The 22,227-nt window shown below is 41.1% G+C and overlaps 2 protein-coding genes across 2 annotated transcripts; both read left to right on the plus strand.

Moving 5' to 3' along the window:
* Positions 1 to 520: 520 nt before the first annotated feature.
* On the plus strand, positions 521 to 21,007 carry LOC311081431 (scavenger receptor cysteine-rich type 1 protein M130-like; the record flags this gene model as incomplete). The annotated part of the gene is made up of 5 exons (XM_084111968.1): positions 521 to 587; positions 17,640 to 17,942; positions 18,032 to 18,346; positions 20,265 to 20,591; positions 20,699 to 21,007. The coding sequence occupies 4 exons, from the start codon at positions 521 to 523 to the stop codon at positions 20,507 to 20,509; spliced, it is 930 nt and encodes a 309-aa protein (XP_083968094.1). The 3' UTR covers positions 20,510 to 20,591; positions 20,699 to 21,007.
* LOC311081432 (scavenger receptor cysteine-rich type 1 protein M130-like) lies at positions 20,719 to 22,199 on the plus strand (the record flags this gene model as incomplete). The annotated part of the gene is made up of 4 exons (XM_084111969.1): positions 20,719 to 21,013; positions 21,084 to 21,431; positions 21,506 to 21,813; positions 21,982 to 22,199. 3 exons carry the CDS (start codon positions 20,719 to 20,721, stop codon positions 21,796 to 21,798), a joined length of 936 nt encoding a protein of 311 aa, XP_083968095.1. The 3' UTR covers positions 21,799 to 21,813; positions 21,982 to 22,199.
* Between the last annotated feature and the right edge of the window lie 28 nt (positions 22,200 to 22,227).

Raw genomic sequence — 22,227 nt, forward strand, 5'->3', positions numbered from 1 at the left:
ATAAGTAGGCTATACAACATTAAATACAAAACCCAATGTAGTTTTGTAGAACGGAGAAGGGTCAAAAGGGTTGCGATAGAGGAACTTACTATGAGCCTTTTAATGTACATGCTGCATAAAATAAGTGTGAACAACAATAATAGAGAATCTGTATGTGTGCTTGTGCAAAGCTTATGCTAGAGAGATAAGTCCCAAGTATTACCTTATAAGGGAATTGTCTGTACTATAATGACAGCCCATAATAAAGGCGGCCCAAAAAGATAGAGTTAGTATAAAAGACCTGGAAACGGGTTTTTTGGGGCCACACTTCAGGTGAAGACTTTTATGTGTTTGTGTTATTTTTGCCTTTTAAATTTTTGTCTATGTATTATTCTGAATCTTTTTTTAAAATAAACGAAATCATGTTGTGGTGATTCGTAAAACTTTTTAAATAAGTCTCAGAGTAATTCTTCCCTATAAATATTTCATGATTTTGGTCATGGAATATTAATATTGGCAAATGCCCAGTGCATTCGAATTCATGATTGAACTGGTTAGAGGCACCGCCGAGGACCCTGAACCGACATCCTACATCCTTGTTCCCAAAGGTAAGAACAATATTTAATTGCAACTAATTATGGAGATGTATGAGAATGATTTACAGCAGTATAGAAATACAACAACTTACTTATTTGCTGGGTCTAAAAGCTTTACTAGTTTGTTTTTGTTCACTGTAGCCTATCATATTACCCTCTGTACTTATCTTTGTTTTAAGTTAATTATTAAATAGTAAAGTTGTTCACATAAAAATAATATTCAAGATGCTGCTGGCACCATTTTATATTATCCTTTAATCCTGTGCTTTCATATTATCTATTTTTCTGCATAATTATTATACATGCATTTTTAATTACCTCATTAATTGATAAAAAATAGAAAAATTAATGTCATACTGCAGAACCAGTGAACTGCAAATCATTTTTTTAAAGGTTGGAAATCATTTTAAGTTGAGAGCATAAAATACCTATAAAATGTGTATGGAAAAGACTTGCTCCTTGTGTACAAGCTGTGCTGGTAGAGTGGATGTTCTTCATGATGGTCAGTGGGGAACAGTGTGTGATGATTTCTGGGATTTGTCTGACGCTGGAGTGGTGTGTAGAGAGCTGGACTGTGAGCATTACGTGTAGTTGGTGATGCTCACTTTCAAAAATGATCATGACCAATATGGAGGGATGAATTGTACTATATCTGAGTCATGTTGAAAAGGAATAAAAACATAAATTAAAAATATATATGATTGTGCCATTCTCATCTCTTACAAACCACATCCTTAATCACTGAAATGAATCAGTAATCGTTACTATATCCTAAAGCAGCAGAGGTTCATTGAGCCTCATAACCTCCATCCTCCAGTCTCTCAAGCGTCTTTTTGTATCTGATCTTCGCCTGCTGTGTTTGAGTTGATTTCCATTTTATGATCTCCTCTGTCTTTTTCTCTCTCTCAGGCAGTTTCTGTGAGAAGAGTCTCGTCTGGGAGAGGCAGCAGTCCTCTTTCGGCTAAAATTTGTATTACTGCCACCACACTTTCAGTAGCCTACCTCTTTCCAGTAGCCTATTGCCTCTCCAGCAATTTGTTTGACTACTGGGAGAGAGTGCTAAAGCTCCTCAGGTCGTATTTTTGCTGGCATATTTGTAGAAATTATCATTCTTTCTAAATGTGATGTAAATGTCCTGGCTGTAACTACCAAACAAACAGAAATAGATGTGACTGAATAAGAAAGTCCTCTTTCTTTTGTGAAATTGTAGGAATGGGTTTTAATAAGGAGTAGGCCTATGTACCTCCAAATACACTCATACCCACAAGAAGAAAAATGGAAGGAAACAACAAAATAAGATAAGAGTGACACAAGAGGACTTATCTCTGCATCCATGAAGGATTGCATGTTGCAAACTAAGCATAAAAATCACAAGACTGTGTTTTCCCCGGTTCCTCTGGAAAAACCCAAGGTGTCCGAAACAGGAACAATGCATGTAGATGGGTATATGCTCAGAAAAAGAATGTTCAAGTGTGTTCATTTTTTGATGTTCATCCATGGAGAGAAAGGATTCTCTCTAGATTCTCATTTTTGCCTGCTGCTATTTTATAACCTGAGAAGCTCAAGACGAGAACAGGTTATTTTTATCAGATTGCTTGCGTGAACTGCTTAGAAGTAAGTTACTCTTTGTACATCCATTTTCCGGTGTTGTGCCGAATTCCGACCCCCTGCCAAATTATTACCCCCTAGTTGAAGTCAGTACCTGATTGCCTAACCCTTTCCCTAATCCTAACCCCTCCCCCATAACTAATCCTAAACCTACCAATGCTAGGGGGGTAATAATTTGGCACAACACCGAGACTGGATTAGCTGAAAAATCATAATCTGTAACCTTTTGATTATTTGCTAACACGTTTTTTGATTATTATTGAACCAAGTATATTTCACTTTTGTTTAAAGGAGCTGTATGTAAGAAATGTATTTCAATTAATCATAAAATGGCCCTGATATGTCACTAGACATTAAGAAATCATGTTCATTTCAAATACTTATATCACTGACAACAGTAGTCCGGCCAGGATATTGTCATTTAAAAGTGATAGTTGCAGCCCTCAACTGATGTTGATGTTGTCATGTTGTGTTTTGGCCTGATGCCCCACCCTCCACCTATCTACCAATCACGAAGTCAGTTGTGTTTCAGCATCCGGGTTGCCAGCTCTGCTCTAGTTACCACAGCTGCAGCTACAAACGTGTCAGCCTACGTTCCTGCTGGATCCTGCAGCCTATCTGGCAACCTCGAGTCAGGGGGGAGGGGGAGGGGATACACTGCTCTACAGTAATTTGAAAGTGATTGCAGTACCAGTTTTGGCCACAATCTTACATACAGTTCCTTTAAATAAACCTTTATTTTATTAAGACAAGTATTCTTTTCGTCATACTTCAGCTGTACAAAGAAAGTTAAATAGCAATAGAATAGGCACTTGTATATCTTCACCTGACCAGGACAAAAAAGATCCAGGAAGCTTTCACCGGAGGGTATAAGCATGAAAGATCTTTTGAGTCATTGTTATTGTTGTATATGGTGTTAAGGGACATACCTTAGATTTAACTGGTATAATAAACTAGCTAGTGTAGGGGTTAATCAGGCAATGAGGTAAATACCAGATCTCACCAGACCTTACGGTAGGCTAAACCTCTTTATTTCTGTGTGACTAATGTGCAATTTTGACACAAATTAATACATTAGGATATGATGTATCACTTTTTATTGTAAACCTGTGGTAAAACATCAGTGCTTGGGTTTTAAATATTCAAGTAGGCCTAAACAACAAAAAATGGCAGCAAACGGTCTATGGAGCTTATAATATGACAAAATGATTTGAATTTGAATTGTGTAAATTTGAATTATTTGCAAGTGTAATCTAACAAAATTGAATTTTAGTTGGTAGTTTAAATAGTTCTGAATTTGATTTTTTTAAACGAATATTGAACATTTGAAATTTAACAAATTTAAATGTTTTTATGGCTGAATTTTATAGACATGTATTTTCAAACAGCTAGTTTTTTGTTCTGAATTCGTATACTGCAAATATTCAGTTTAAAAAAATACAGATTCAAGTTTTCAAGATGAAGAAATTTGGAACTTCAAATTCAGTTTTCTAAAATTCAATCTCAAAAATTCAGATCTTACAGAAAGTAGGTCACAGGTCATCCACAGGGAAGAGTAAAGGATCTCAGATAAGTCGAACAGAGCATTTTGGCTGCACTGCAGTAGTTTTCTGCCGCAAACGCGGTGGTGGTTCAAGAGAAATTTCGTTCAGTCGTTTTTTTATTTAATATTAAGAGTAGAAAAATGAGAAAACGTACTCGGTTACTAACGTAACCTCGGTTCTCTCTAGAAGAGGGAACGAGTACTGCGTAAGAGTATCTTACGCTAGGGGAAAATCCTTTTTCCGCGAGATATTGAAGCCAAAAATTATCCTTAATTTTGTAATAATGCAAAACGCGTTGCGGCAGCATACAGACATAGGCGAGACAGCTCGCGCGCCTATTGGCTGTTCTGCGGCAACTGCAGCAGCCTATCGAGCGAGGCCTGGCGTGACGCCAGACCCAATGAGGGTGCTTCGCGCCCGCTGCGTCACATCCCGCCGAAACGGGCGTGGTCTAGGCCTATAAATACGGCTCGTAGGCAGCTATTATCTGGTTTTTTCATCATAGAAGCAACCAGAGCGTGCGCATGCACGGCAAGATACGCAGTACTCGTTCCCTCTTCTAGAGAGAACCGAGGTTATGTTAGTAACCGAGTACGTTCTCTTACGAGAGGTCTCTCGTACTGCGTAAGAGTATCTTACGCTAGGGGACCCAATGCAAAACGCTGTGCATGCTGAGATCTGACACCAAAGGCCCAAGGGCGAAAGCCCGGGGATCATATAGTGCATAATCACTCAGGGAACTCACAGGGAGTTCGGGAAGAGGGAGGGGCGAAGCCGCACTCTTCCACATATGGCAGCGTCGCTTAGACGCGAATGCATCATACAGACAGGGCGGGGTACGGCCTGAACTGATGGGAAAATGTGGGTCTTACAGAGTCTGCCCGGGCACGTCTTGTGCTACTGCTTTCCACTGTCGATTATGAGCTGTGCTCAGTAGACGCAGCATTCTGAGCTGATAGCATCAGGTCAGATAATACTGGTTAACTAGACCAACAGCAGCCTGGCCTGCAAGGCGGGAACCTCTAGGTTGTAGAACCTTATAAATGTAGACGGGGAGGCCCAGCCCGCTGCCGTACAAATATCTTGCAAGGCAATCCCACTCGACCAGGCCCACGAAGAGGCCATACCTCTCGTGGAGTGCGCTCTGACACCCAACGGGCACTGTATGCCCTTGGAGGCGTATGCTAGCGCTATAGCATCAACTATCCATCTGGATAGGCTCTGTTTCGACGCGGCCAGTCCCTTAGAACGCCCGCTGAACGAAACAAAGAGCTGCTCTGTCTGTCTGAAAGCAGACGAGCGAGACACATAAGCTCGTAATGCCCTGACTGGGCAAAGGAGGCCCACGTCTCTTTCCTCATCAGGGACCGGTAGGGCTGACAGGGAGATGGCCTGCGCCCTAAACGGTGTGTTGAGGGATTTTGGAACATAACCGTGCTTAGGTTTGAGTATAACTTTTGAGTCATTAGGCCCAAATTCCATGCACGCCGCGCTCACAGAGAGCGCGTGTAAGTCCCCTATGCGCTTCACTGAAGCGAGAGCCAGCAGAAACACGGTCTTGAAAGACAGATGTTTCAGATCAATCTTCTGCAAAGGCTCGAATGGTCCACCTTTCATGGCTTCCAGTACCGTAGAAAGGTCCCATACGGGGACTGAGGGAGGTCTGGGAGGATTCAGTCTCTTAGCCCCTCTAAGGAAGCGGATGACTAAATCGTTCCTTCCTATTGACTGACCAAGCGTTGTTCTTGAGAACGCTGCTATAGCCGCCACATAGACTTTGAGCGTGGAAGGGGTCCTGCCCTTATCCAACAGCTCTTGCAGGAAGGAAAGCACCTCCGTCACTCCACAGTCTGTGGGTGACACGCCACAGGCTGTGCACCAGCCCGAAAACACTGACCACTTCGAGGAGTAGAGTCGTCTCGTAGACGGAGCTCTAGCCTGCGTGATCGTGTTTAATACTCCCTCAGGGAGTTCGACATGTACCCGTTGATGGCCCAGACATGAAGGGACCACAATTCCGGGTGAGGATGCCAGATCGAACCGTGGGCTTGAGAGAGGAGGTCTCTCCTCACTGGTACTGGCCACGGGGCAGTGCTCGCTAACTGCATCACTACTGGGAACCAAGGCTGGTTTTCCCAGAGCGGCGCTACGAGCAGTACCGAGCATCCTTCTTCCCTGATCCGCTCTATCACCTGAGGCAGGAGAGAGACGGGGGGAAAAGCATAGAGCGGGCGGCGGGGCCATACATGAGCCAGCGCGTCCCTGCTCTTGGAGAAAAATTCCGGGCAGTGAGCGTTTTCTTGAGACGCGAACAGGTCTACTTCCGCTCTGCCGAATTTCTTCCACAGCAGTTGGACTGTCTGTGGGTGTAGAGACCATTCGCCTGCCGGAACATTGTTCCTGGACAGTCTGTCTGGTCCTATGTTTAGGAGCCCCGGCACGTGCGCTGCCCTTAGCGAGCGCAGGTTGTGCTGAGCCCATACCAGGAGGCCTTCTGCTAGCCTGTACAGGTTCTTGGACCTGAGGCCGCCCTGGCGATTTATGTAGGCCACCACGGACATGCTGTCCGAGCGGACCAGGACTTGGCAGCCTTTTATGTGGGGACAAAAACGCTTCAGGGCGTTGTCTACCGCCAGCATTTCGAGGCAGTTTATGTGCAGGAGCTTCTCCCATTCTGACCACTGGCCAAAGAACGGTCTGCCCTCGAGCAGTGCTCCCCATCCCGAGGTGGATGCGTCCGTGGACACCACCCTCACCCTCAAGGAAGTCCCCAGGCTTACACCTGATTGGTACCAGTCGTCCGCTTTCCAAGGTTTCAGAGCTGTGACGCACTTCTGATTGACCTTGAGGCGAAGCAGACCGGATGCCCACGCTTGGCGTGGGACTCGCGCTTTCAGCCAGAACTGCACCGGGCGCATGCGGAGCAAGCCCAGCTGGAGCACTGATGATGCTGAGGCCATGAGACCGAGCATCTTCTGAAATCTCTTGAGCGGGACAGACGCGCCGCAGCGGAACGAGTTCGCTGTGCGCTGAATGTCTACCGCGCGCTGTGGTGATAGTCGCGCTATCATGGACAGCGAGTCCAGCTCTGTGCCCAGGAAAGATATCTTCTGACTGGGAGACAGAGAGCTCTTCGCCCAGTTGACACTGAGACCCAGATTCTCGAGGTGATCGAGTAAAATGGTCGTGTGCTCTACGAGCACTGAGCGGGATTGCGCTAGAATCAGCCAATCGTCCAAATAGTTCAGTACTCGCACGCCTCTCATTCTGAGGGGTGCGAGCGCCGCATCCATGCACTTCGTAAATGTACGGGGTGCCAGGGATAAACCGAACGGCAGGACTGTGTACTGATATGCCTGGCCCTCGAAGGCGAATCTCAAATATCGCCTGTGACGTGACGCTATCTGTATTTGAAAATACGCGTCTCTCAGATCTATTGACACGAACCAATCTCCTTGGCTAATATGCGCGAGGATTTTTCTGGTCGTGAGCATCCTGAACTGTCGCTTCACAAGCACTCTGTTCAGTTGCCTTAGATCTAGTATGGGTCTGAGACCCCCGTCTTTTTTCGGTACCAGGAAGTATCTGCTGTATAGCCCTCCTCCGCTCTGAACTTGAGATAGAGGCTCTATGGCCCCTTTGTTCAATAGTTTCGCCACTTCGGCTCGAAGTAGATGTGCTACTTCTGCTTTTACCGTGGTCTCGACACGCGCCGCATAGCGGCGAGGGCGCCGGCGAAACTATAGCGAATAGCCTCTCTTTATAATGTCCAGCACCCACTTCGAAACCCCGGGCAGCTTTGCCCATGCGTCTGCATGAATAGCTAGGGGTTGAATGCGAGGCGCGCTCCGTTCGCTTAGCGATGGAGAGGCTTCGGTGTGCTGTAACACAAGCGTCGCGCTCGTGACATTTGAGGCATGGGGTGCGCTGATAACAGCGGGCAGATTGCCCGCGCTCGACTCCTCTGCGGCGGTCAACCGCGAGGGGGAGGGCTGGGCGAGTACCGTAGGAACTGTCATGTCTATGTGTGGGTGTGGGCGCGGGACAGCGGGCACATTTATCACACTGAAAACGTCGTTCGCTTGAGTGAATTTAGAATACAGTTACATTGTTGAAATCAATGGATTACATGACGATACTTCTCTGTTTCAAGAGTTTATTCACTCTCTAAAAAAATTAAGGCAACTCCATGCATTTCCCAGAAGCCCCAATATGGAAAAAAAAAAAAAGCGCGGTTTGCGTGATCAGTCACAATGGAGTCGGAAGAGGAGAAGCGGGAGCTAGAGGTAGAGATGGAGCCGGAACAACAGAGCAGGGCAAGAATGCGTTTCTATCTTGGAAATTCAAACAGCATTTCACATCAAAGAAAGAGAAGGGAGAACTAAATATAACTGTGCAGTGCAACCTCTGCTTGCCAGCAACCAACCTCCTTTCGGCGTCGTCCAAAGACTCCACCTCCAACCTGAAGAAGCATCTTAAAGTAGGCCTACGTTTTTTTCCAAATACGTGCAGTCAAAACTTGAAATATAAGTTCTCCGAAAATGCATTAATACCAATAGTGAAACGTCTGTATATATCCATACTCCCTTAATAAAGGAGTCCAGACATTAGAAAAAAATATAGGTCTACATGCGATTTATATTTAATATGAGGGAAATAAAATATGCGTGACACAAAAAATCTTCATTGCAATCTGTGAATTACACTGCGCAAACCAAAAGTAATAGTAGGCCTACTCACCGGATGAATAAGGGTTGGCTCTCCACAGAACATAAAATATTTATTTTATTTTTAGTATTCGCATTTATGAGGAAAAAATACAATGTTACGGTCGTGACAGTTCTCCATTACGGACGTGAGCAGCACTCTGAAAGCGGCACTAAAAGACTGTTTTAAAACTTTCACAGAGACCTCAAACAGAAAGCACAAAGCCTTTCTTTAAAGTGAATTTCGTTTTGTATTAATTGTATCTTAATTTTAATCAATATTTCATCAACCAATTGCCAGGATTATCCTGGCAATTGGTTGATGAAATAGGATTTAATAAGAAGTAAATATAGCAGACAATAATCACGGAGGCGCCAGCGCGTGAACTGGAGCTGGACTGTGAATAAATGAACGCCCGTTTCACACATAGTCTACTCTGTTTGCAGTGCGTATGCGGTGTGTATTTTTTCTCTCCCGTACCCATGTTAACAGGTTAGAGCTTTCACACTGCGGTCCGTTTATCCGTTCCAGGAGCAGTGCGTATACAGCAGTGCAGCGATCATTTCCGCACCGAGTCTATTTCTGCTGTGCTGCAAAAGCTGAATTAAAGTGACAGCGCATGTTTCGTGGTCAAAATAAACACAGATTGAGCTGAAAATGTAGTAATTTCACCATAAGTGCATATAATAAAATAAAATGTAGTAATACCATCATAAATTAATTTAATTAAACTAGTGCAAAATGCCTGTGCAAAATCAGTTTTAAATTGTTGGTTTGGTGCCCGTGAAAGAGACTGTGAACGCATTGAATTCAGGGAGCAGGCTAGGTTACTACAAATGATGACTGTGAATAAACTATAATATTCAGAAGTAAACAGTGTAGCTGACTGAGTGTTTATGTATACCACAACCCTAAGTGCTAGTGCAAAATGCCCATGCAAAATCAGTTTTTGAGTGTGTTTTTAGTAATTGTTGGTTTGGTGTGTGCTCATTGTTACAATTACACAGCAAAAGTTCAGTGACATTTTTATTTGTGATTGGTAGAAAGAAAATTAATCAAAATGGATTTATCACGTTCTGGAACCAAACTATCATATTCAGAAACACAAGAATAGGCCTGTTTATTAAGCAGGATTTGATGTCCGACACTTATAAAATGCAATTCAATGTGGAAGTAATCCAAGTATTCAGAATACGTTACTCAGATTGAGTAACGTAACGGAATACGTTACAAATTACATTTGTGGGCATGTATTCTGTATTCTGTAACGGAATACATTTTGAAAGTATCCTTCCCAACACTGCTTGTACTGGATGTTGAATTAATCAAGCAGAGAGAGATGGAGAGATGCCTGACACTCATTTTACTGTCTTCAATTATAATACTCATCACAGCTGGTAAGTAGACATGAAATTAAAGAGTTTTTTGGTTTTTTTTTAAAGGGACACTTCACCCATTTGCATTAAGCTTTGCATTGTTAGAAACCCAGTCATACTATTGAATGGTCAATTGGTCATGCAACATTTTTTCATTTTCCCCCGAGACGAGAGAAATCTGTATTTGGGTGGTTGACGTGACGCTACATTTTTGTGTTCATGGTGACAAATATAAATAAAAATTTATAATATTTCATTAAAATATCTGTTGTTATATACAGTTTAATCTTCCAGAACTAATACATCTGTAATTAATGAGTATTATAATTCAAATATGTAAATATTTCGTTTTAAACATGACATTTGTCCACTGGCGTGACTGTCCGGGGTAGTGTTGCTTATCTTAAAACTACTGTAATTAAATGAAAAATAAGTCTAAATACATTAAAATACTTGAATAGATGTTATAGAGGTGTTAACTTAATGAAACTAAAGGTTATAAGTCATAAGGTCCCCATTTAAAATAATTGAGACGCATTACATTTTGTCCGCAAAACTGGTGCAACCTGGTGTGACGCCATTCTGTAGATATAAAACGGGCATTAATGTGGGCACCCTATTACTGAGAGGGGCCCTTCTTCATCCAGGAAGTACAGTAGACCTCACTGGAGTACATGGACTGCCCACAAGTTGAGTTCTGTTTCAAATATTTTCATAATATTGTTATTTCTGTGCACTGTTGGAAATGGGATCCATTATGCAGTCCTTTGGTGTGACATAATCTAAGTATTGATCTGAAAATTTTCATCAATTTATATTGATTGACTATTGAAAATAATGTAAACCTTAACACTGTTAGTCAGGATTGAAGACTGTCTCTCATATAGCTAGGCTGCAAACTGGCCTTGATCTTGAAAATGTCCACTGGTGTGACAGCACTGTCCTATAGTGTGACATGAAATCAGCGTCACACTGGTGGAAATGGCTGTCACACCAGTGGACGTAAACATTCTTTGTTCCTATAAAATAACCAAAATCGGACAGAAATCACACACACGAACCAGATATATTTGAATCCTGCATTTATTAGCTTCTTGAATCAGATGAAGAGATGTGTTTAGTTGTGTTTGTAGCTCAGAATGAGGAACTATACACAGACGTCATTGCATTAGAACAGCCTTATGATCTGGTTGGTTCACGTGAGATGATTGACAGCTTTAGAAACTAATCATATCATGCTGATTTCATAGCTGATGCGAATCAGGAAGAGGAGAGTCATTGCTAGCTCAGTTAGCTGTTTTAAGCAGGAGGGCAGGGTTTCATAAAACATTGAAGCTTCTCCTGGGCGCCGCCATTGATTAGCAGACCCCCCACCTGCTGTTAGCATTCCATCGACTCCCATTCATTTTGGCGTCAGTTTGACAGCGAATAACTTTACATCTGAGGCATTTAAAGACTCCATTTGTCCATTATTTATTTCTAAAGAAACACGAAAATATATAAAAGGCTCCATTACCTTGTATCTTACGTTATGGCCCCTTGTATCTTACGTTATGGCCCCATGCAGTTTTGTAAAAATAGGCTAACAAATGCGTCACAACCACGCGACTCTCTGTCGCACAGTAGAAAGATCACCGTATGGACAGGAGGAGAAGCTCACGAGCAATCGGGGGGACGTGGAGGCAAAGTGACAAAATAATTCATCAGAAAACTTAGCAAAAGTTGCTCCTGCTCCTAGCTCATGGAAAGCTCCTACTCACGCTCTCCGTCTCTGCAAGTTTCGGAAGGGAATGATTCAGATTTCTCTTGGCACAGCTACTAGAAGACAGACAGGTTGTTCACGTCACATCTACGTCGTCAAGCTCAGTTTGAGTCTGCGCAGTTGCTCAGCCATCAGGAAGTGAGTGCTTCTAATTGACTTCACTTGTCTCCGTTGAATCCAATGGGGTCGCTGTGTCCAGTTTATATACTGTCTATGGTTTTAAAGGAGAACTCGGCAACTCTAGCGAACTCTACTCACTTCTTCGCTGATTTTCCCTTTTGTTGTCGCATGTTTTCCCCACGAGCTCCCCCTACAGCTGTGGGGGGGCGTATATGTCACAACACGGTCGTAAAAAACTCACTTGCGGCGGCCTCCTCCCCCTCTCTACCGCTGCTCATGTGCTCATTGTTTTGATCGGAGCAAGCCAGACATCGTGTGGAGCTATGTCTACCGAGGTGGGTAATCTGGTAATACATCATACATGTGTGTGTGTTTATGTCGAATTGCCGTAAAGCAATTCGTGTTTCGCGCTCGTTCTCGTTTCTCACGAGACTTCCAATTTCTATCTTGCCGGGACGGTAGTCCCCAAGTTGCAAGGTTGGTTTTCCGCCTGGGAACACTGGGGGGAGCGGGGAAAGTCACCAATATCACCAGAACAGGTTGTTTAACCATCCAAATGATTTCTAGACCGTTTTATTAAGTTAAAGTTACCAAGTTCTCCTTTAAGCTCTTGAGATCGCACATTTCAATGGGATATGAAATAGAAATGTTATGGGGACGGATTAGGCGATACCGCCCAAAATTGCATACTTTTACATATGTGTAATTATCTTAAAAACTGTTAATGATAGAGAGGTGCGGTCTTGTTTGCTGTATTTCTAAGATTCCCCTGAAAACAGTGGTATCCAGTTTGTATACACACTTCCTTGTTGCGTAATACCACTGCATAAAAAGGCCAATGAAATCGATGTTTGTTAGGCAGATTCCACGCGCATCGTTTCTTCTTCTTTCTTCTGACTTTATTGTACAAAACACATTTGAACTTGAAGTTGTAACTTTATTTTAATGATTTTTTTTAAATTATTTGAACAAGAAATAATAAATGTGACTTTGTACAAAACAGGGGCATACCGGTACTTTTTGTTGTCCAATGGTGTGACGAAATGTCCTGTGGTGAGACAAACTGAATTATTAGTGGAAAAGGCATTTAAATGCACAAATTTATGTAAAAGGTGTTGAATAGTATAATAATGATATCATCACTATGCACATATAAGGATGGAATGAAGCTTCATTAGGTTTTATACTAATTATAATGAATATAATCCAGACATTTGGGTAAAGTCCCTAGGTGTACATCTTATAATGGGATAATAACATGATTGTGAATTTTTATTGGTTACTTTTGATGTGGGAATGTAATTAGGACAAATTGATAAGGATTGTGCATATTTGTCTTATCTGTCACACAATCTCTGAATTAAATATTAACATAAAAAATGTTGTCACACCAGTGGACAATATTTGGGACTACCACACAAAAAAGTTAATAAAATGCTAAATAAATAAGGAATTAGAAAGGGACACATTCAGTTTTGAGTTATTCACATATTAAGCAATATAATTATAAGACATTTGACATACATTTTAGAAAAATTTTTTTTTCCACTTTGGATTTGAGTTCACGTCAACCACCCATTTACCTCTTTACACTAAGCAGGGTTCGTACACTTTTTCCAAGGTCAAATTCAAGCACTTTTCAAGCACTTTCCAGGTCCATTTTAAAGCTTTTTCCAGCACCTTACACTACCGTAAATTACATACAGTACCAATACATAGTTAAAATTATTATTTAGTGTTTTTATCACATCAAAAGAGATACACAGACAAATGTTTCATAATAGCAGAGGGCTGCACGATACTGAAGAAAAATTAGATATGCGATAACTCATTAAATAATGCAATATTCAATATGCAATACAATAATGCTTAAAGTGTGTCTGTCAAATTAACTTAAATTATCTTTAAAATATCTTTAAAATTATATAACCTACACATACATGTTTCACATTCTTTTTGTGATAAGAAAATATCCCTACAATTTCAAGACAGTGAACATCAGTGTTTTACTGTAGCATAAGAAGTGTTATTTTAACATCACTGGGGTTTAGGGGTTCAGGTTATCCTACATTAGGTTTATTTAACAACAGAAACTGATAAATCAAATAAATGTAAAAATAAACACTGCTTAGTTATAAATATACTGATTCTTATTAAAGCTACAAAAGTCAGCCAAAACCAGTGAGTGATTTTTTGTATTTTGTTCATGATCCCAGTTATTGCAAGCCGTTGGTTGCGATATGCAATTATGCATATTGTAATATATACAGTTGCAATATTTTGATATATTGTGCAGCCCTAATATTTAACTATAAGCCAATCACAAGTTTTATTCTTCAACATGTATCACTAAGTATATAGCCTAAAGCATATGATTAATATACTTTTCATTATATTAATGTGCAAACATTGCTTACCAGATAATGTGATTTATAGTCTGTAAAACTGAAATAATTTCAAATATGAAGACTTAGGATTTGAACAGAAATATTTGACAGGCCTTCCCGTTTTGGGACACATTCTTGATATAGACAAGGTTTGAACAATATCTGAGTGCACAGGAACCTGCCTGATAAATGTATTTCATTGCCAAGACATAACGTTAGCCAATACATTTACTGGAATAGAGCAGTGCAAATATTGCATAGGGCCATCCTAAACCTTACAGTAATAGTATTATGACACTGACTGATTTCAGTTCAGCAATCAACGACTGTTGTTATGCACTGGGCTAACGTTTGCAGGTTGCACGTTACACTTCTGTAATTTTGGCAATGTTCACTGCATATGCAAACTGCAAATGAACGTGACATAACGGACATGTAATACTTACATTACATTATCACACCAAGTACTCTGTCACTAACGGCCCTTTCAGAGAGGACGCGGACCGCGCTGCGCTATGAAATGAAACCGATATATTTCAATGGCTTGCGCCGCGCGACTCGGACCAAAGCGGAGCTCAGCGAGCTCGCGCGCATGCCGCGGTCAAACAAAGTTTAAAATACTTCAACTGTTGCCGCTGCTTGGCCAATAAAAACGGTGCATCCAAACAACCGCGGAAATCAAAATGAAAACTCCGCCTACTTTTGCTCTGGCCAGCGTAACGCAAATCAATATGTATCTGATTCTGAAGGGCTACATTTTTTTCTCCGTTTAATAAAGAACTATTTCGTCAGAAAGATATTTCTTGTGAAAGAAATACAGTTACAAATTCAAGCATTTTCAAGCATTTTATCCAAAATTCAAGCACTTTTCAAACCTTGAAAACACATCATCAAAATTCAAGCACTTTCAAGGATTTCAAGCACCCGTACGAACCCTGAGGAAGTGTAAGAGGGGGGGATTTCTGTTAAGACTACAAGCACTAGATCCACCCTTTCAAACCCGCCCATAGGGGGTTGGACCTAATGCGCTAACAGACCTATCACAGATCAGTGCGAGTGCGTTTGATTTTTTCAACGGCAGAAGCCTGCAGAAAACAGGGACGAAGAAAGCTGAGTAGTAGGGGTTACCATACTCTATTTCCCGGACATGTCCGAGATCGACAAAAATGTCCGGGATTCAGCGGGAGAAAGACGCGAGGCCGGTGGCGTGATCGGTTGAAAGACGCGAGGCCGGTGGCGTGATCGGTTGATGTGTGTTTTACCATTGCTAAGAAAATACCTGCTCCTCCGTGCGAGATACGAGAACAGTGCCTCACAGGTGTCGGTCGTCAGTAATCACGCCACCGGCCTCGCGCCGTTCTCCCGCGCCCCTCAGCCTCGTCCTGCTCGCCACAGTAAACATGATGAATGGCGACTGTAGAACGCAGAAGCCGAATCCCGGACATTTTGGGCAAACTCGTCACGGAGACTCACTCGTAGCCTAGCGTTGCCTTGATGTTTTTGTTTTCAACTGCGCTGTCTTACCGGTAGGCGTGGCTTGGGAGTGGCCTTGTAGGGCAGCGAAGCAAGTGCATTCTGGGAGTTGTTGTCTTTCATCCACATAAGCCAAAAATACATTTTCTGGCATTTCTCAGTCTAGAAAGCTCCAAATTCAAAAATAATTTCACATTTCTTCTACATAAATGACCCACTTTCAATACACATTCATGTCTCCACGGGTGAAATGACCCTTTAAGGGCTATGTTATTTAAGATCTTAAAATTAAACTGTACTGTAATGTGTTTTTTTAGATGCCCGTGTAATCACATTGTCACAATATATTGAATGTGCTCCTGTGTTTAACAGGCAGTTTATCTCTTTCTCTTTCTCTCTCTGTCTCTCCAATTTATAAAGAGCTACAAATAAGTTTTACATGAGTGTCTTCTTTTTTATTCAATATAATATATCATTATCAAAACAATATTAATATGTATTAATTGAAACCCTATAAGAGGTCATTATTGTAGTTTTTTTTTTGTCTTGTTGTCTTTTGATTGCAATTAAATTTGTCATGTGATATCAACATTGTAAATGTTGTCTCAATCTTCTGTTATCTAAAAAATCATACATTGATCACCTTTTCTCTGGTTGAAAACGATTTAATCGCCATGTGTCAAACATTATTCTATAACCATGCAGGCATCTCTGTCCCTCGAGTTGGGTGGCCGTAAAATCGATCACACATTTGGAGTTCTGATTTGATAAACATTGATTTGGAAATATTAGTGACAGACAGGTTAGCTTGAGCAAGTCCCATGAACATGTTTATAAAAAAAAGAAAAAGAATCACTCATTCATAATCCAGCAGGATAAATGCTGTATTATGTTATGTCAAGAAGTTGTGATCATGAAAGAAAAAACAAAAAAAAACTAAAGGCCTTTTATAGGGTTACAATGTTAGACTCTTAAACAATGCAAGACCTCAGCTACAGAAGAGGTCTTGGAAAAATATATATTAAAATAATACACCAGGTTTAATATAGTTTAAGCTCAATCAACATAATTTGTGGAATATTTTTTTACTTAAATAATACATTTCTTCTTGTCCCCCCTTTAAAAAATAGGGTTTCTATAAACTTTAAAATACTCACGGTCTCAATAATATAGAAACAAGACGTAAAGAAAATTTTTGTTAACAGGATTTTAGCGTGGAAAAAATTGATTACTAACCTTTTCTGTGCAAAGTTATTTCCAGTTTTAAACTTTGTTTCCATGACAACATAATGGTATAAACCCTGTAATTGTTTTTAACTATTTACAGCTGAAACAATAATGCCTTTTAGGATAATTGAAACCCTACTTTTTTTTTAAAAGGGCAGCATAATATTTTTTTTGTTAATCAACACACCTATGATGTTGATTGATCTAAACTTGTATTGAACTCTGAATATTCATTTTAAATACTCAGACGTATGTGTCCAATTTTCCCAGTTGACCCACTTTTTAATGCTGTAAATTGAACTCTACTCTCATCCCTTCATCTTTCATCTCTCATTGTTACTGCTTAATATTTAGACTGTATGGATGTGAGGCTGGTTGGTGGTCACAGTCGCTGTACTGGTAGAGTGGAGGTTCTTCATAGAGGTCAGTGGGGAACAGTGTGTGATGATTTCTGGGATTTGGCTGATGCTGCAGTGGTGTGTAGAGAGCTGGACTGTGGAGAACCTGTAGATGCTCTGTGTGATGCTCATTTTGGACCAGGATCAGGACCAAACTGGATGAGTTATGTCTCGTGTACTGGATCAGAGACAACACTGAAGAACTGTGGGTGATCGGGATGGGGTAGAAGCACCTGTGATCATAGTAGAGATGCTGGAGTCATTTGCTCAGGTAAAGTATTTTACATATTCAAATTCATATGCACTTCCAGATTGGCTTCTATTGTTAAAGAACCTCCAACCAGCCGGACTTCTAAATAAACAGATCAACAAAAGTATGGCTTATTTATTGAAGTCAACATTTTAAAACTTAAATGTTGACTTCAATAAATAAGCCATACTTTTGTTGATCTGTTTATTTAGAAGTCCGGCTTGTTGGAGGTTCTCGCTGCTCTGGGAGGTTAGAGATACTTGATGATCAGTCGTGGGTTTCAGTGTGTGACGCTGCCTTTGACCAGCAGGATGCAGAGGTTGTGTGTAGAGAGCTGGACTGTGGGGCTCCTGTACAGGTGCTGGGAGAAGATGCTTTTGGCAAAGGAGACGCTCAGATGTGGACACAAGAGATTCAGTGCAGAGGAAATGAGTCTCAGATTCACCTCTGTCCAACATCACCGTTAGATGAAAACAACTGTTCACATGAGGACAACATTGGTTTGCTGTGTACTGGTAACAGTTTAAAGTACAACAAAGCACATTTCATTTCATTTTATTATAACAATTTAAATTTACAATAGCCTTTTCTCTTACATTCATAGACATAAGAAATGTGAGACTGGTAAATGGTAGCAGTCGCTGTGCTGGTAGAGTGGAGGTTCTTCATAGAGGTCAGTGGGGAACAGTGTGTGGTGATGGTTGGGATTTGGCTGATGCTGCAGTGGTGTGTAGAGAGCTGGACTGTGGAGAACCTGTAGATGCTCTTGGTGATGTTCATTTTGGACTGGGATCAAAACCGTTTTGGATGAAAAATGCAATGTGTACTGGATCAGAGTCTGCACTTAAGAAATGTGGATTCTTACAACCAACTGATCTTGATGTGTGTCTTGATAAGAACGCTCAAGTCATTTGTTCAGGTAAGCTAAAGCTAAAAATCCTGTCTTAATGTACAAAACAATTGCACCAAAAGCAGTCAAAATTATTTTTTTTGTGACCATTTTCCAGCTTGTTTTTGACAGCACAAACTGTTAAGGTCAGACTGTAATAATCAGAGACCTTGTTAAAAATAAAATTTAGAGGCCTGACTAATATTTTGTTTTATTATTATGCTTTTAGTCTTAGACACCTGGCTCATTGGTCACTTCCTCCGGAGCGCCCCCCCCCCCCCCCCCCCCCCTGGTATAAGATAGAACAATCTATCTTGCCCTCCATTTCATTGTTACAGAGTCTGTCTATTAAACTGGAAGGAGAGTTGAAAAAACATCCTATTATTTCACACTTGCAGACAGTATGGTTAAAAATATTCCGTATGCGAAGCTGTGACCCTTACCTAAATACTTGCTCAAGCATCTGGCTGAACCCTAAATTGCGTATTAATAAAACCCCCTTTCTATGGAAGGAATGGATTAAGAAGGGTGTTGTTATATTAAGCGACCTTTATGAAAATGGTAGTCTGAAGTCATTTGAACACATACAACAGCAATATGGTGTATCTAGATCTCAGTTTTTCCGGTATTTACAATTACGACATTTACTCTGTACTACTTTTGGTTCTAGTTCACAGCTTCCTAAGTCAGCAGACGTACACTGCATGGTAATGTCGGCATATGGGAAGGGCCATGAAGCATCAGTGTACTATTCCTGGTTGATTCAAAGTCTTGGTGATGGAGCTTTATTAGCTCTTAAGAAAATATGGGAAAGAGATCTGCATTTGATATTCGATGATGAGGAATGGAATAGAGTTTTAAAGAATGTCAAAACGGCATCTAGGGATGCAAAGATTTAAGATTGTGCACCGTTTTTACTGGACTCCTTCCAGACTGTATAGACTTGGATTAAAAGATACACCACATTGCTGGAGGTGTAATACTGGGGATGGAGATTTAATTCATGCTCTGGTCCTGTACAAAAATTCAGGATTTTTGGAAAAAAGTAAACACATTTACACATTTGCACAATTTTGGATACTAATATTTCATTATGCCCTCAATTGTTTATTTTAGGGGGATGGTCAGATAATGCAATAAGAAGCAAGCACATAATGCACTGGGTACTAACCAGTTTATTGATTGGCAGACAAATAATTCTTAGGAGTTGGAAGTCAGAGGAGGCCCCCTCTTTTCAAGAATGGTCAACAGAACTAGGTAGAGTGTCGGCATTTGAAAAAATGTCTTATAAACAGACTGATAAAGTAAATCTATACTTTAAGAAATGGTCCAGATACTTAAATTATTTGGAAAAGGGGAAGTAATAATTATATAAGAAACTTGCTCACACTCAAAAATCTAACTTGTGTTGGAATATGTATACTATTCTTTTATTTTATTTTTTTCCTCACCATTGTATGCCGGGAGTTATCTCAATTGTACTTATTTGTGTAGTTGTGACCGTGGGGTGGGGGGTGGGGTTACTGAAAAAAAAAAAAAAAAAAGTTGATTCTGTACAGATTTATTGTGTTGCATTCTGGAAAGTTTGAGAATCAATAAAAAATGGCAATCAGAAAAAAATAAAATTTAGAAGCTTGTTTCTAACTCTACATTCTAATGTAATTCCCTGATAGGATTCATTCATAGACATTGTTGACATGAAAATGTTGAAATGCGGGCAGTCATGTAATGCATTTAGATTTTTAAAGTAAAAATAACTATACACTGTTTTGTATATGAGCTGTTTTTGCAGGTTCCTTTCAAGTCCTTTTGGACTGGGAAAAAGTTTTGCTGACATTTATATTATTATCTTTTATTTCAGAAGATTAAGGAAAATATGATTTCTCGTTGATTGATATATTGATTATATGACTGACTCATTATTGAAGTTCTTTAACTTTAAATTTAGTTTTTTCCTGTGTTGTTATTTCAGAAGTCCGGCTGGTTGGAGGTTCTCGCTGCTCTGGGAGGTTAGAGATACTTGATGATCAGTCGTGGGTTTCAGTGTGTGACGCTGCCTTTGACCAGCAGGATGCAGAGGTTGTGTGTAGAGAGCTGGACTGTGGGGCTCCTGTACAGGTGCTGGGAGAAGATGCTTTTGGGAAAGGAGACGCTCAGATGTGGACACAAGAGATTCAGTGCAGAGGAAATTAATCTCATATTTCATTTTGCTCAATTTCATTATCACACAAACAAAGCTGTACCAGTGACTATAATGTTGGTCTGATCTATTCTGGTAAATTATACATATTCAGTGTCTCTTTGTTTGTATTTGAAACAGTATATGTTCTCTGTCAGCTGCATTATACTTTAACCTCTTTAACCTCTATGCTATTTATTCAGGTTACACAGAGGCCAAACTGATGAACGGTTCAGACTCTTGTTCTGGAAGAGTGGAGCTTCGGTTCCTCAATGAATGGGGCTCAGTGTGTGATGCATGCTGGGATATGAGAGCTGCCAGTGTCCTCTGTAGACAGCTGAATTGTGGGATTGCTGTGTCTGTTGTGGGATCAGACTGGTTTGGAGAAGGAAGTGGTGAAAAGTGGGCTGATGTGTTTGATTGTGACGGGAATGAAACAAAACTCTCAGAATGTTCCATCTCTTCATGGAGTCGAGCTGAATGTTCTCATAGACGAGATGTTGGAGTCGTCTGCTCTGGTAAACTTATATTTGACACTGAGAGCATTATGCTCTTTTTCACCATGTTATGACACAATTCTTATTTTAGTAAAACATGAGATCTTCTCCTCAGATTCCTCTCTGGCTGTTCATGACGGTCTGGTGCGGTTGTCTGGAGAGAGACAGTGTGAGGGGGAGCTGGAAGTTTCCATCCATCAGGTCTGGAGGAGAGTTCTGCTGGACGCCTGGAGTCTCACTGAATCCTCTGTGGTCTGCACACAGCTGGGCTGTGGCTCTGTGCTGAACTTCTCCGGCTCCTCTTCATCCAGTCCTGAACACAGTCATGAGTGTGTGACGGGCTTCCAGTGCTCTGGGAGTGAAGCTCATCCGGGGAACTGCAGCTCTCCACAAACTCTCAACTGCAGCTCCACACAACAGCTGTCAATCACCTGCCTTGGTGAGAACAACAACATCTGGGCAGATTCTTCAGTTGTTAGTGATCAATAATGTGTTTTTCTCTCTGAATATCAGGTCGCGGGTCCATCAGGCTGGTGGGTTCTGGGGGAGACTGTGCAGGGAGGCTGGAGGTTTTTCACAGCGGACAGTGTGTGATGACTCCTGGGATATTAAAGATGCCCATGTGGTGTGCAGACAGCTGCAGTGTGGAGTGGCCCTCAGTAACCAGCAGGTACCAGCCTGGTTTGGTCCTGGTTCTGGACCCATATGGCTGGATGAGGTGGAGTGTGAGGGGAATGAGACGTCCCTGTGGAACTGCTCTTCTCCAGGCTGGGGGAAACATGACTGTCAACACAAGGAGGATGTAGGAGTCATGTGCTCAGGTAAACGGTACACTGTGAAAATTTGTTATTCAGTAACATTTAAAATCAAAAACATTTAAAAAATTTTCCAGATATTTCAATCACTCATATATATGTACCATTCAGTGGTAGAAATGTATTGGGGTTGGATGAAAGTTAAAGTTGATTCTCATCCTTTTGCATGTATAGAGTTTAAAGAGATCAGGTTAACTGAGGGCTGTGAAGGGAATGTGGAGGTTTTCTACAATGGATCCTGGGGAAATGTGTGTTACAACCAGATTAACAGAGACACAGTTAGTCTGATCTGTCAAAAGCTAAACTGTGGAAGATCTGGCAGTGAACCCAGTTATTCAGAGGGACTGAAGTCTCATAATTGGCTTGATTATTTAAAATGTCGACATCATGATTCCACTCTATGGCAGTGTCCATCTTCAC

This window comes from Abramis brama, assembly GCF_963993115.1.
Source record: "Abramis brama genome assembly, chromosome: 4".
NCBI classification, from domain to species: Eukaryota; Metazoa; Chordata; class Actinopteri; order Cypriniformes; family Leuciscidae; genus Abramis; species Abramis brama.